This window comes from Anolis sagrei, chromosome 6, assembly GCF_037176765.1.
Source record: "Anolis sagrei isolate rAnoSag1 chromosome 6, rAnoSag1.mat, whole genome shotgun sequence".
In the NCBI taxonomy this organism is placed as follows: domain Eukaryota; kingdom Metazoa; phylum Chordata; class Lepidosauria; order Squamata; family Dactyloidae; genus Anolis; species Anolis sagrei.
Genome location: NC_090026.1, coordinates 71,205,454 through 71,219,300, shown reverse-complemented (window position 1 = coordinate 71,219,300; position 13,847 = coordinate 71,205,454). Strand labels below are relative to the sequence as shown.

At 39.6% G+C, this 13,847-nt stretch overlaps 1 protein-coding gene across 2 annotated transcripts in view; it reads left to right on the top strand.

The window, feature by feature from the left end:
* NPSR1 (neuropeptide S receptor 1) overlaps positions 1-13,847 on the top strand; it is a 116,232-nt gene that overhangs the window by 84,469 nt on the left and 17,916 nt on the right. For both annotated transcript variants that reach the window (XM_067470185.1, XM_060781625.2), the window contains exons 5-7: positions 3,005-3,206; positions 8,429-8,505; positions 11,409-11,498. In XM_067470185.1, coding sequence (XP_067326286.1) covers positions 3,005-3,206; positions 8,429-8,505; positions 11,409-11,498 — 369 coding nt within the window. The remainder of the gene's footprint in view (positions 1-3,004; positions 3,207-8,428; positions 8,506-11,408; positions 11,499-13,847) is intronic.

Genomic DNA, 13,847 nt, shown 5'->3' with positions numbered 1-13,847 from the left:
CTATAATTACTACATAAATGCCAGACGATCCTTTGATAGAATACTGAAGATCTTTCTGCTACTGTGAGAAAAACCAATTAAGAATCAAAAAGTTAATAAAATGAAAGACATCCCCAGTGGAATTTCACAATTATAATTAGTTAGTTTGCATTCATGAAACATTGGGCATGGCCAGGATTCCACCCAGGATCATGAAATTATTCTCAGTTCTCATTGGACTTGAAACACAATATTGCAGTATGGAATACTGTTCTAGTCCCTCCTCCATGCTATTCTATTCTTCTGGAGCCAATTAGTAGAGGTGTATGAAACATCAAAAATCCACTTTGTTTCTAATTATGAAATTTGGTTACCCCCAGTTTTATTTCATAAGTATTTCTAAACAATCATAAAGGGTCAATTTCATTTCTAATATGAAGTTCTGTTATTATTTTGTTTTGTTATTCTGCCCAATTATGACAATGAGGAAACTTCTGGGTCTCGTTGTCCCTCATGTTTAGGGCTATCTGGATGAAACTTGCTACAATTGTAGCACACATTTACCACTGTAAGACTCCCAAGTTCCAGAATGTTTTGCTCATCCAGGGAAATTTTGACCTTTTATGAATAACATTTTTTAAAAAAGAAAGCTACAAGACTTATCCCCTTGAATTTTCTACAATGACACAACATAATAATAATAATAATAATAATAATAATAATAATAATAATAATAATCTTTATTTATACCCCGCCACCATCTCCCTGATGGGGACTCGGAGTGGTTTACATGAGGCCAAGCCCAAACAACAAATTACAACAGAGTAAAACCGAAAATGCAAACCAAAAACATAAACAATAAACAACAACATCATAATTACATAATTACATAAAACATGTGAATAAATAACAATATAAAATTACAATAAGCACAATCACAATGACAATGAGTGGGCTATATGTAATGATTAAAAGAAAAACTAATTAAAAACTAATTAAAAACTCTGGTGAGATAGAAGAGAAGCAGGTTATTTGCGGAAGAGGGCTCATTATAGCGGGGGTTGTGGAATCAAGCTTTCCCAAGAAGGGGGGGGATGTATACTCCAATGACAGAACATTGAGGCTAAGCAATAGTGTGAGATTGTATACCTACTCACCAAAGGCGCAGCGAAAGAGCCAGGTTTTAAGGTTCTTTTTAAAGGTTTCTAGGATAGGGGCATCATTCCCCCCAAAGTTTCAGAAAGATTTGTACACCTAACAACTTTTAGGGAATTTTAAAAATTTGCTTGATTTTTTTTAAAAAAAAAAACCTTACAAGACTATTGTGATTTGTAGAATTGAGCCCAGTTTACCTGTCCGAACGGATTCTCCCCTATGAACCATCAAGAGTTTATCTCTCTTATGTTCTGTAAACCTCAGTTCCCACCTCCTGATTGAAAAGAAAAGCTCATTTGAAGCACTCCTAAATAGAAGGTGGCACTTAAAGATTTTTTTTCCAAAAAAGGGGCATATATGCAGATTTCTGAAGCAAGGAATAGTAGTGGTGATCCCCAGTGTAGCCCCTGGTTCCCCAAAATTCACGATCAGATGCGATAGACTGGCACCAGATCTTCACTGAAGGCTTGCTCTCTCCTGCAACCAGAAATAATTTTAATTGAATATGTGTGGGTTGAACCTTGCATACAAAGACAATTTAAGTTCTGGCACAAAACAGAATCTCCCTCCTTTCCCAAAAGGGAAAAAAACCATCAAGTGTTAGGCTTGGGTAACCATGGAAAAATTTGGTTCTAAACTCGTTTTGTTTTTAGGGGGCCCTTGCGTTTCGTTTTAAAGAATTCCGAAATTTTCCTTTTAAAAATTTCGAAATATACGAAATTTTGTAAAATTACGAATTGATTCGTTAATGGTGGACGCAATTGCGCAATATGCTAAAAAAACCTCCAAATGGGACAGGGGGAACTTCTGAAGCTTCCCTCTTCCTCTGTTGTTGACTGTTGGTGTGATAAAACAAACAACAACTATATTATATTATATTATTATTATATTATTATATTATATTGTTGTATATTATATTATTGTATATTATATTATATTATTATTATATTATATTATTATATTATATTATATATTATATATATTATATTTTATTATTATAATATTATTATATTATATTATATTATATTATATACTAGCTGTACCTGGCAACGCATTCCTGTGGCATAGAGTGAGGGTATGAAAAATAAAGTAATGAGAAATTTTGGGCAAGAAGGAGAAAGAGGAGGGAGGGGGGAATGTGGGATTTGCCAGCTGGAAGGAAGGAAAGAAGGAAGGAAGGAAGGAAGGAAGGAAGGAAGGAAGGAAGGAAGGTAGCCCAGTGCAGCCCAGAGTGAGGCAAGAAGGAGCATGAGGAAAGAGGAGGGAAGCAGCAGAGCAAAGGGACCAGAAGTGGGGTAAATGCGAGATTGTAAAACTTGCACCAGACATACGAAAATAATTACGAAATAATTATGAAAATTGGAAAAATTGTTTCGATTCTTAATTACTCCTCACACTAATCCTGCATGGCTCAATATTGGATCGTAAGCTAATTTAAATATGAATTAATTATGAATCACGAAATTAACGAACTGGATCGCCCAAGCCTATTAAGTATGCTTCCTACATCAGCAGAAATGCAATAAAATAAATCTAATTTGTGGTGACTAATATCATCTGAAATCTGGAAAACACCTCACTGAAATTCACAAAGAGATCTTTTAGAATTACAGCGCTTGACACAGACCCCCAATTACCTTTAATCTTTTATAATAAGACATTTGGTAATTCATCCCTAATTACTTCTGATCTGAAAATAAAAAGGTAATAAGCTATTCTTATTCCAGAGAGTACCACCAACTAAATTTCTCTTTTCAATTCTTCTCACTTGGTCACTCACTGGTCTTGTCTTATATATTGTTTATCTCCTAGATCGGCCTTTCTATAAGCTATACATGTATTAAGACTAATTTTCTTATTTTTGACACAGAAAGGCAGGCAAAAATTCTCATTGTGATTGCTTGGGGCCTCTCTTTCTTGTTTTCAATTCCAACTCTCATCATATTTGGGAAGCGACAACTGTCCAATGGGGAAGTACAATGTTGGGCTGTTTGGCCAGATGATTCCTACTGGATCCCTTATATGACCACAGTTGCTTTCCTGGTGTATTTCATTCCTCTGATTATTATCAGGTAAGAATCTTGACAGTTCATGGAGTTTAATTGGGATTGATAATTTGTTCATGCTTGTATAATTTTCTGAAGTGAGGCATTTGGTAAAATCAGTTCTTCAGTAGTGGAAAAGTACATGTGTATAACCCCAACATCTAAGACAGCATTCTTCAACTTAATATCCTTCAGGTATGCCAGATGACAACTCCTATCTTCCTTGGCAAGCTTAGAAGAGACTGGTTGTTGTAGGTTTTTTTGGGCTATATGGCCATGGTCTAGAGGCATTCTCCCCTGACGTTTCGCCTGCATCTATGGCAAGCATCCTCAGAGGTAGTGAGGATGCTTGCCATAGATGCAGGTGAAACATCAGGAGAGAATGCCTCTAGACCATGGCCATATAGCCCAAAAAAACCTACAACAACCAGTGATTCCGGCCATGAAAGCCTTCGACAATACATTAGAAGGGACTGTTCAAAAAAACCAAAGTGATTATATGGCTCCGGCCCAGCTTACCTGTCTGAATGTATCTCCCTCTATGTCCCACCTCGAAGTTTAAGATTTTTCTGGGGAGGCCCTGCTCTCAGCCCTGCCTTTGGCGCAAACACGCTTGGTGGGGATGAGGGACAGGGCCTTCTCGGTAGTGGCCACCCATCTGTGGAACTCACTCCCCAGTGAAATCAGGTCAACAACATCCCTTCTTGCCTTCAGGAGGAAATTTAAAATGTGGCTATGGGACCAGGACTTTGGGTAGCTGGCAGATAATTGACAATGGTAATGATGATAATGTTATGGAAAATGGACTATGAACAGGCTTAGGATTGTGTTGTGCTCGCTGAATTTGTTTCTACATAAGGCTAGACAGCCAGTATTATTGCAATTTTTATTAAAGTACTTTTATTTCAAAACTAATTTTAAAATTAATTTACTGTGTTCTTAGACGTAATTACTGTGTATATTATTTATATGTAATGGCATCGAATTGTGCTGGATGTAAACCACCCTGAGTCCCCGTCTGTTTGAGAAGGGTGGGGTACAAATATTTGAAATTAACTAACTAATTAATTAATTAACAGTGTAGCAGAGCATAGTTTCTTAAACTATTCGGGCATGACCCCATTTGGGATCCCTTAACTAAATGTAGGGGTCGTGAAACATTTGTGTAGCTTGCCACCTAGTGACTGTTTTAGACACTTACATGAATCTGTTCGCAACTTCAGCAAGCAAATGCTTCATCTGCTGCTTTAGGCTGTCAACCAAGCAGGCCAGCATGGCATGAAAAATGTTGAGGATGCTCTAAATCCTGCAGTAGCAAATATTCAACCTAGATGTAATTATTTATGTAAATTCAAACAAGCATGTCTACCATATTAGTATGCAAATTTGCTTTCCTCTTTATCTCAGGGAGTAGAATATCATGGGCTGGCCCTGTGTTCATATTACTGAGAATAGGTAGTTTGATAAGTGAATGACAGGAATAAAATAATGGTTTTCCCCCACGTTGCTTCTCTCTAACACAGCAATTCTTAACCTGGGGGTCGGGAACCCTGGAGGGGTCGCAAAGGGGTGTCAGAGGGGTTGCCAAAGACCATCAGAAAACACAGGATTTTCTGTTGGTCATGGGGGTTCTGTGTAGACAGTTTGGTCCAATTCTATCATTGTTGGGGTTCAAAATCCTCCTTGTTTGTAGGTGAACTATAAACCCCAGTAACTGCAACTCCCAAATGTCAAGCTCTATTTCTCCCAAATTCCACCAGTGTTCACATTTAGAAATATTGAGGATCTGTGCCAAGTTTGGTCCATCAGATCCATCATTATTTGAGTCCACAGTGCTCTCTGGATTTAGGTGAACTACAACTCCAAAACTCAAGGTCAATGCCCACCAAACCCTTCTCGTATTTTCTGTTGGCCATGGGAGTTCTGTGTGCCAAGTTTAGTTCAACTCCATCATTAGTGGAGTTCAGAATGCTCTTTGATTGTAGGTGAACTATAAATCCCAGCAACTACAAATCCCAAATGACAAACCAATACATCCCCCCCCCCCCCACAACCTCACCAGGTATTTGTGCCATATTTGGTCCAGTAAATGAAAATACATTCTGCATATTAGATATTTACACAACGAGCCATAACAGTAGGAAAATTACAGTTTTGAAGTAGCAACAAAAATAATTTTATGGTTGGGGATCACCACAACACAAGGAACTGTATTAAGGGGTCATGGCATTAGGAAGGTTGAGAAACACTGCTCTAACAGTATTATTTAGTGCAAGAGGGTTGCTCTGATTGATAGCCAGTGTGGCAGGGAAAAGGAGATACAGCAACACCCCCCTTCCCCTCGCAACAGTGCCTTGAGAGCGTTGAAGGCATTTAAGGAGAGCTGTGGCCCAGGAGCAATTACACTATTGTAAGGATTGCAAGCAAAGCACCATGATGATGCTATTAAAGTAAAAGGAACTGACTCAGATGGGGTCACCAGGTAGCTACCCAAAAGACTCAATTTGTCTGTTCTGTTTCCGCTCTACTTGTGACAGAGCAAGAGTGGGACTAAACGGACAGGGACAGGAATCAATAAAAATGGTCAGCAGATCCTCCATTTCCTAATATATTTGAATATTAAGAAATGATATTCTCTGGGTTGCAGTCTTTCTGCATCAGGAAAATTGTTTTTTTCTTATTATTTATTTAAAGCATTTATATTCTGCCTTTCTCACCCCGAAGGGGACTCAGGGCAGAGCATAAGATATATACAGCAAACATTCAATGCTGGAAAATAAAATAAACTATAAACATTAAAACCAGTCATCTTCACTTTTAAAATCAGTTCTTTACGTCATCTCAAATCAGCAAAGAAAAATTCCTATTGTATTGTCGAAGGGTTGTTGTAGGTTTTTCGGGTTGTATGGCCATGTTCTAGAAGCATTCTCTCCTGACATTTCACCTGCATCTATGGTAGGCATCCTCAGAGGTTGTGAGGTCTGGTTCTGGCCCAATTTACCTGTCTGAACGCATCTTTCCTTATGAACCACCGAGGACATTAAGATCATCTGGGGAGGCCTTGCTCTTGGTCCCGCCTTCGTCACAAGTATGTTTGGCAGGGATGAGAGACAGGGCCTTCTCAGCGGTGGCCCCTTGGCTATGGAACAGCTCCCTAAGGAGATTAGATCAGCTTCTTCACTCCTAACATTTTTTAAAAAAACTCAAGACATGGCTGTTCGAGCAAGCATTTGCAAATATTGAGTAATGAACATAGGGAAACGGAACAACTATAGGATGGAATTGGACAATGCTTTTATTGAGGATTTATTGACTTATGTTTTTATTGCTGTTGTTATGATTTTATTGCTGTTAAGATTTTAAAATTGTACTTGTGTTTTTGTGGCATTGAATTTTTGCCTTGTAAACCGCCTCGAGTCGCCGGAAGGCTGAGAGGGGTGGTATACAAATAAAGCAAATAAATAAATAAATAAATGTATTGTCGAAGGCTTTCATGGCTGGAATCACTCAGTTCTTGTGGGTTTTTTCGGGCTATATGGCCATGTTCTAGAGGCATTTCTCCTGACGTTTCGCCTGCATCTATGGCAAGCATCCTCAGAGGTGAGGTCTGCTGGAGCTGGGAAAAAAGGGGTTTATATATCTGTGGAATGAACCTTTGTCTCACCCTGGTCATTCCACAGATATATAAACCCCTTTTTTCCCAGCTCCAGCAGACCTCACCTCTGAGGATGCTTGCCATAGATGTAGGCGAAACGTCAGGAGAAATGCCTCTAGAACATGGCCATATAGCCCGAAAAAACCCACAAGAACTGAGAAATAAATAAATGCTTCTAGAACATGGCCATATAGCCTGAAAAACCTACAACAACCCGAAAATTCCTATTGTTACCTTATTGCACTGTCCCAAAGTTGTTAGCATCTTTTTTGAAGGACAGGAGGGTGGGGTCTGATCTTATCTCGCCAGGGATGGAGTTCCAAATTGAACGTTTTTGCATCTGTGACCTGTAAAAGCACTGCAAAAATCCTTAAGAAGTAGTTTAGAAAATGGTAACACTATTTTTAATCTGTAAAAGCTATCTGAGTAGAGAAAAAGAGGTTTAAATTAAGCTAATAATTAGTGTTGCCTTTTTGTTACACATTAAACATCCCTTGAAGAGTATGTTTAAATTTGCTGTGACAATATGTAACCTTGTTGTGCTGATTTTTCACCCCACTCTTTACACTGTGATTACAAGACATTGGGAGATTATTTTTTCCCTATTAGATTCCTGCCTAGCCTCCCCAAAGTTAGGCTGTCAGGTATTGTGGGGGCATAAAGATCAGGAAATGCAATCAGGCTAAGTGTTTGCAGAACTCTATGGCTTAAATTGGTACTTATTTGGTATAAATGTCAGTGTCATCTTCACTGCAAACCCAATTAAAAATGTAATTTAGTCAGCAAACAAAGCTCCAGACCAAAGCTTTGAGACAATATTTTGGGACGATGTCCTCCTCCTCCTAGCCATATGGCCAGTGGATGAGATTTAAGCATTGGTTTTTGGCAGAAGTCGACTTCTTTGCCTGCTCCTCTTCAGAGCAGCCCGTCAAGTACCCAGGAAAATGCTGCTCAAAGGATCAGGTCAGTGTCATGATTGGGATTATGTGAATAACAGAAGGAAGAGAGGAGCATTTAAAAATGAGCCAAGGACATCACTCATAGAGGGCACTGCACTCTACTAGATTTGGAAGGATATCATTCTCAGGTCTTGTACAATTCAACAGCCCCCTCCTCCCAAACTCTCTGAGCTTAATCCTGTGTTAATCCTACCCAGAGCACACCCAATTAAATAAATCAAATGTGTTAGTCACAACTAACTATTCATTTCAGTGGCCTTGCTAGGAGCCCCCGGTGGCGCAGTGGGTTAAACCCCTGTGCCAGCAGGACTGAAGACCGACAGGTCGCAGGTTCGAATCCAGGGAGAGGTGGATGAGCTCCCTCTATCAGCTCCAGCTCCTCATGCGGGGACATAAGAGAAGCCTCCCACAAGGATGATAAAAACATCAAATCATCCGGGCGTCCCCTGGGCAACGTCCTTGCAGACGGCCAATTCTCTCACACCAGAAGCGACTTGCAGTTTCTCAGGTCACTCCTGACACGACAAAAAGTGGCCTTGCTCTAGGCTGGAGTTGTTTTATGAGTTGGAAACAATCCAAAGGAACACAACAACATCATTAACTTGCTTGTCCTGCTTTCCTTTTACCATTTCTAGTGTCATTTACTTCATTGTGATTCGGACAATATGGACTAAGAGTAAAGCCAATGCTATAATTGTGTCCAACTGTTCTGGTAAGTATTTTGGAGCACCTCTTCTAAGTGTTACTGTTCAGCATGACATTAAAAGTAAGTGGTGTCAATTTGCTAGAGGCTACAAAAATAGTTACTGTTAATTAATTAACTGAATTTTCAAATCTTATCTGGACAAATAGAGAAGTTGAATATGCTATATGAAGTTGAACATGTTGCTGTCGACTAATTGGGCAAAACACACACATGGATTTATTTATTTATTTATTTATTTATTTACATCACTTATATCCCCCCCCAAATCAGCCCGCAGGCGACTCAGGGCGGTCTACATATTGGCACAATTCGATGCCATCAATACAATACAACAGCAAAAACAATTAAGTACATTTAGACAAAAAAGAGTGCAATAACAATTTAAAAAGAGCTATATCCTTTCATTCCAATCCTCATCCATTTCATTGTCTTTGCCGTTCCTGGGTCATTCTCCATCTCAAGTTTGACTATCTATTCTGGGGTTCTGAAGGCTTGCTCGAAGAGCCAGTTTTTTACTTTCTTCCAAAAAGTCAGGAGGGAGGGGGCTGATCTAATATCCCTAGGCAGGGAGTTCCATAGCTGAGGGGCCACCACAGAGAAGGCCCTGTCCCTCGTCCCTGCCAAGCGTGCTTGCGAAGCAGATGGGATCGAGAGCAGGGCCTCCTCAGATAATCTTACTCCAATCCATTGTCATGAATTGCAGTCAGCAATTCACATTCACTGGGTTTAGAGTTGACTGAAAGGGAGAAAAACATACATAAAAAACCTATTTGTTTTACTAGTGAGAACACCTGTCTAGGAATCTCTAGGTCCTCCAGCACAACACTATAGTCAATGTCTGCCAAAAGTTGACAATAGAACCACACTGGAGGACTTAGCGAAAACATTTTCATCAAATCCATGAATAATCTAACCTGCTAAAGTCAAACCTGCAGATGTGGTGGTCTGGCTCTAAACATAGATGACAACAGAAAAATAATAGCATTTGCGTTTTATTTTTTTATTAAAATGAAATGCTCAGTTATTGTCTGAAATACTGGAGAAAGAAAAATATTGTTAATTCATAGAGTGAATCCTTGTCTCAACTGTTTTTTAAAGTTTTCTAAATCAATGAAACGTTCTGAAGCTTGATGAGCTTGATGAATGGTGAATGTGTTCTACTATTGTAGCAAGTTTCATCCAATAACTGTAAAAATGAGAAAAAAGGAACGCCTGAAATTTCCCCACTTGCACAATTATTATAAAGAAAAAGTAACAAAATTTCGTTACTCTTGTTATAGTAATGAAAATTTCACTAACTATACTTTAGAAACACTTTAGAAACAAAATGCTGGCACCCTCTAATTTTGTAATGAATTTTGAAATCATTTTTTCATCTATCGTATAGCCCTAGTGGCCAATGCTATATATGAGCTTTTGGTATAAAACAGCAGAGAGAGAAAACACACAATGTTCTGGTAAGGTTAAAAAAAAGTAAAATCTTACTTTTATTGTTGGAGGTAATATATCTCAGGGCCTTTCCAGACAGGGTTTTATCCCAGGAGCATTCGCGTTTAAAAACGAAAATGTTTCTGGGGCCCTGTCCACACACACGCCAGAAAGCTTGCACTTTCTGGGGTGGGTGTCCAGATTTCCTTCCGGGACTGGCCCTGGAGGATACCGGGACACTCTACCACACTCCTCAAAAGCCCAAAAAAATATTTTTAAAAAGAACTTACCCAGCCTCCATTGGAGAGCTGCCGCAGCTTTCCTAGCATGTAGAAATGATGCACCAGGAAAGCTGTGGCAGCTCTCCAATGGAGGCAGGGTAAGTACTTTTCCTTTTTAAAGGGTTTTTAAGGGCTTTTGGGGAGGGGGTTGGTGTTCCCAGAGTTTTTCGCGCTAATTTAGCCCAGAAAACTGTGGGAATACTGTCTGGACTGCAGTATTCTGCAGTCCAGACACCAAATGTAGTAGGTTCATCCCGCACCTTCCAAGAAGGTGCAGAATAAATCCACCATCAAATTCATTCGTCACAAACCAGGGTTTTCCTGGTTTCTGGCGAATTAATTCCAGTTTGGCCAGAACATTGTCTGGACAGGCCCTTTTTTATTGTGGAAGTCTAGATCCACCCTCAGATGAAACAGTAGATAAACAAAGAATGTTACCTAACTTTTCTCATGTATATATGTCAGCCATCTTGAGGCAGAGAGAGAGACCTCTTGGTGCTTCCTTCTCAAACAGAGGAGGAAAGAATAGAAAAGAACTTGAGCTACATAGATTTCAGAAACAAGGGGGAAAGAAGACAGCACTACAGGGTTCCCTCTGTCTTCAATTGCTCTATATATAAGTGCTTGATGCTTCCTCGCTTCTATCATTGTTCTCGATGCTTCTGAGGGCATAGGGAATGATATTTTGCAAAGAAAAAACCCTACGATCCTATTGTGCTAATGTTCAGTGACTGACAAAATGCTGAATTTAGGCTTCCCTATAGCCTAGGATTGGATCCCAGATCATCTGTTTATTCCATATTATCTGACAGTGTAGTCTTATATAATCCAGTTCAAACAGATAATATGTGATCAGATTCAGGGATACAAGGCAGTGTAGGTCCACCCTTAGACTTCCCAGTAATTCTTCTATACCAGCAATACCAGGCTTAGATACGTACTTAGTTTCCACATGGTTATTGCATTGTGCCTCTTTAGGGCATCTCCCAGGCTCCATAGTTAGTCTTGTATTAATTAATTAAGAATATTACTTAATTTCTAGGGGAAATGTCTTGGTTGTGCAGTTGCCTGAAGAGTGGAGAAATCTTGTTTCCACCCCATTTCCTCCAGAATGCAAAAACCTCAAATGATAGAAAGAAATAATGAATACACACAGATGTCTTTTTATTTATTTATGTTTTTCTTTCCTTCTTTTTACAGATGGCAAATTCTGCACAAGCTATACCCATCGAGGACTCATATCAAAGGCGAAAATCAAAGCTGTCAAATACAGTGTGGTAATAATCCTTGGTAGGTGAGAACAAGCGTCGGTTACCAACACTGCAGGTTTCACTTTTTATTGGGCCCATGGAGGCATCCAATGAGCTGAAATGCACATCAATGCTGTTAGCAAACCTCATTCATATGTACAAGTCTAGCATGGGCTGAGCAGATTTTAACTTCTGTTGCTACAGGAATACTGCCTTCTCCCTCTGCTGCCACATTTTATTCTTCCTCCTGACATATCCCCAGCCAAGAACTGCAACTACTTTAAAGTTGGGAGCTCAAAAGTAGTAGGCATGTTGTTATTGTTGTATATACTCATGTATACGTCAATGCCATGCATAAGTTAAGGGTAACTTTGGGGGGCAAAATTGTGGATTTTTATATGACCTGGGCCATTTCACAGAGAACACCAATGCTGGCTCAGGAGACTAGTTGCCCCCAGATTCTGCCACTGCTATTTTCCCACCCAGGCATTCAAAAAGGCCAGAAGTGGCACCTTGATGGAGAAAGTAGAGCTGATGCTTCTTTTAGGTTCTCACAGGACAAACTAAGCTCTTGCCCTTTGCCACTCAGAGAAGGATATCATTCCCTTTTAAAATAAGAGTTAAGGTACAGTACTCACATTGACCCAATGATAAGTTTATTAAAGTTTCTTGAGACTAAAATTTCTAGACTTATACATGATTTTTCATACTAGTTGGAGGTGAAAATGTTATTCTTCATACCCATTATCTTTAGTACATCCTTAAATATGAAGATTCTTATAAGTACAGTTGGAACGTCCACAACAACTAAAACAGGGGCAATGAGGAGAGGATAGTGGTGGGTGTGTATGTGTGTAGCTGTGGCTGAGTACACACACACACACACACAGGCTGTCCTAGGTAATTTTCAACGGTACAAAAACAGTATCCCCCCCCCCCAACCAATCACTGATATATATTTTCTGTTCGTTGTGAGAGTTCTGTGTGCCATATTTGGTTCAATTCCATCATTGGTGGAGTTCAGAATGCTCTTTGATTGTAGGTGAACTATACATCCCAGTAACTATAACTCGCATATGTCAAGGTCTTTCCCCAAGAGCGCCTCAAGAGCACCCCTGGGCCAGGCCCGTAGCCAGGATTTTGATTCCGGGGGGGGGGGGGGGGGGCTGAGTTTGATTCGAGTTTGAGTCTGAGTGAAAGAAGGTCTACCCTAGCAAACCTTTTGTATTGTTACCCCAATACCCCCATGCATATGGGATATATTGAGTATGGTGATCAGATCATGATATGAATAAACATAACAGTTTAAATAATGCACCAGTAAAGCCTTCTCGCGGGCCACCATGAGAATTTCAGGGGGGGGGGTGAAGCCCCCAAAGCCCCCCCCCCCCCCCCGGCTACATGCCTGCCCTGGGCAAAATCAACTATACTGCAAATGCTTACTTTGCGTAATGGGTTGAGCCGCCCCTGTACACACGCGCACACACACACATATTTGTGTGAGACTTGAGAGACTTGTATGAGAGAGGTTTTAGAGAGACTTAACTTTTAAAATGCTTTGTATTTGGCACTTTAATATGTGTAACCCAATAGCATAAACTGAATCTTGTTCTAAATGATCTTTAGCCGTCTTCTTGAAGAATAATTTCACTCCAATAACTTGACTCAAGGCTTTATTGTAAGAAATTGAACAAAGAAATGTTTATTTAAGTATTTTCAGGCACACAAAGCATATTGGTTACACAGTATTTTTTTCACAGTACTTCTTAGTTTTTGTTACAGTTAACTTTTATTATCATGAACACTTGAAACAATTTCTATATAACTTCCAGAATGGCTTATCTTTTTGCCAGCCTGGTTTAGCAACTTCCTTCACTTTAAAATGTAATCCTTTCTCAGTCTCCTGACTGGGTAATTTTAATCTTGTAGTTTCTTCACCTTAGCAATAGGTTAACTGTGAATTTATTTTCTAAAAGAACACTTTTCTCCTCAGTCCCACTGACTGACATTTAGGCACAGTTTCTCCTTTTATTTACTTCAGCTCTGCCACTGAAGACACAATATAATACTGGGAATTCCTCTCCCCTAGCTCACAAGCTGGTTTCTAATTCAGAACTGGTTCATTTAGCACTCTAAATATCAAGGCTGAAGACCAAAACTCCTTTGGTCCAGCTCTAACATAGCCAGAACCAACCTTCCTTTAGCCCACCCGATAAAAGACTGGCAAACATTTTTAAAATGTCCACTCTTCTGTTGGCAGTTAGCTCCACCCTTTTCTCTCCCTAGCTTGGTTGAAATTGATACATTTCTACTACAGGCTTCGTTACTATGGCAATGCATCAACCAAGCAGCTGTAGCTAATGCTGGCCTGCACTTGCCATGTAATAAC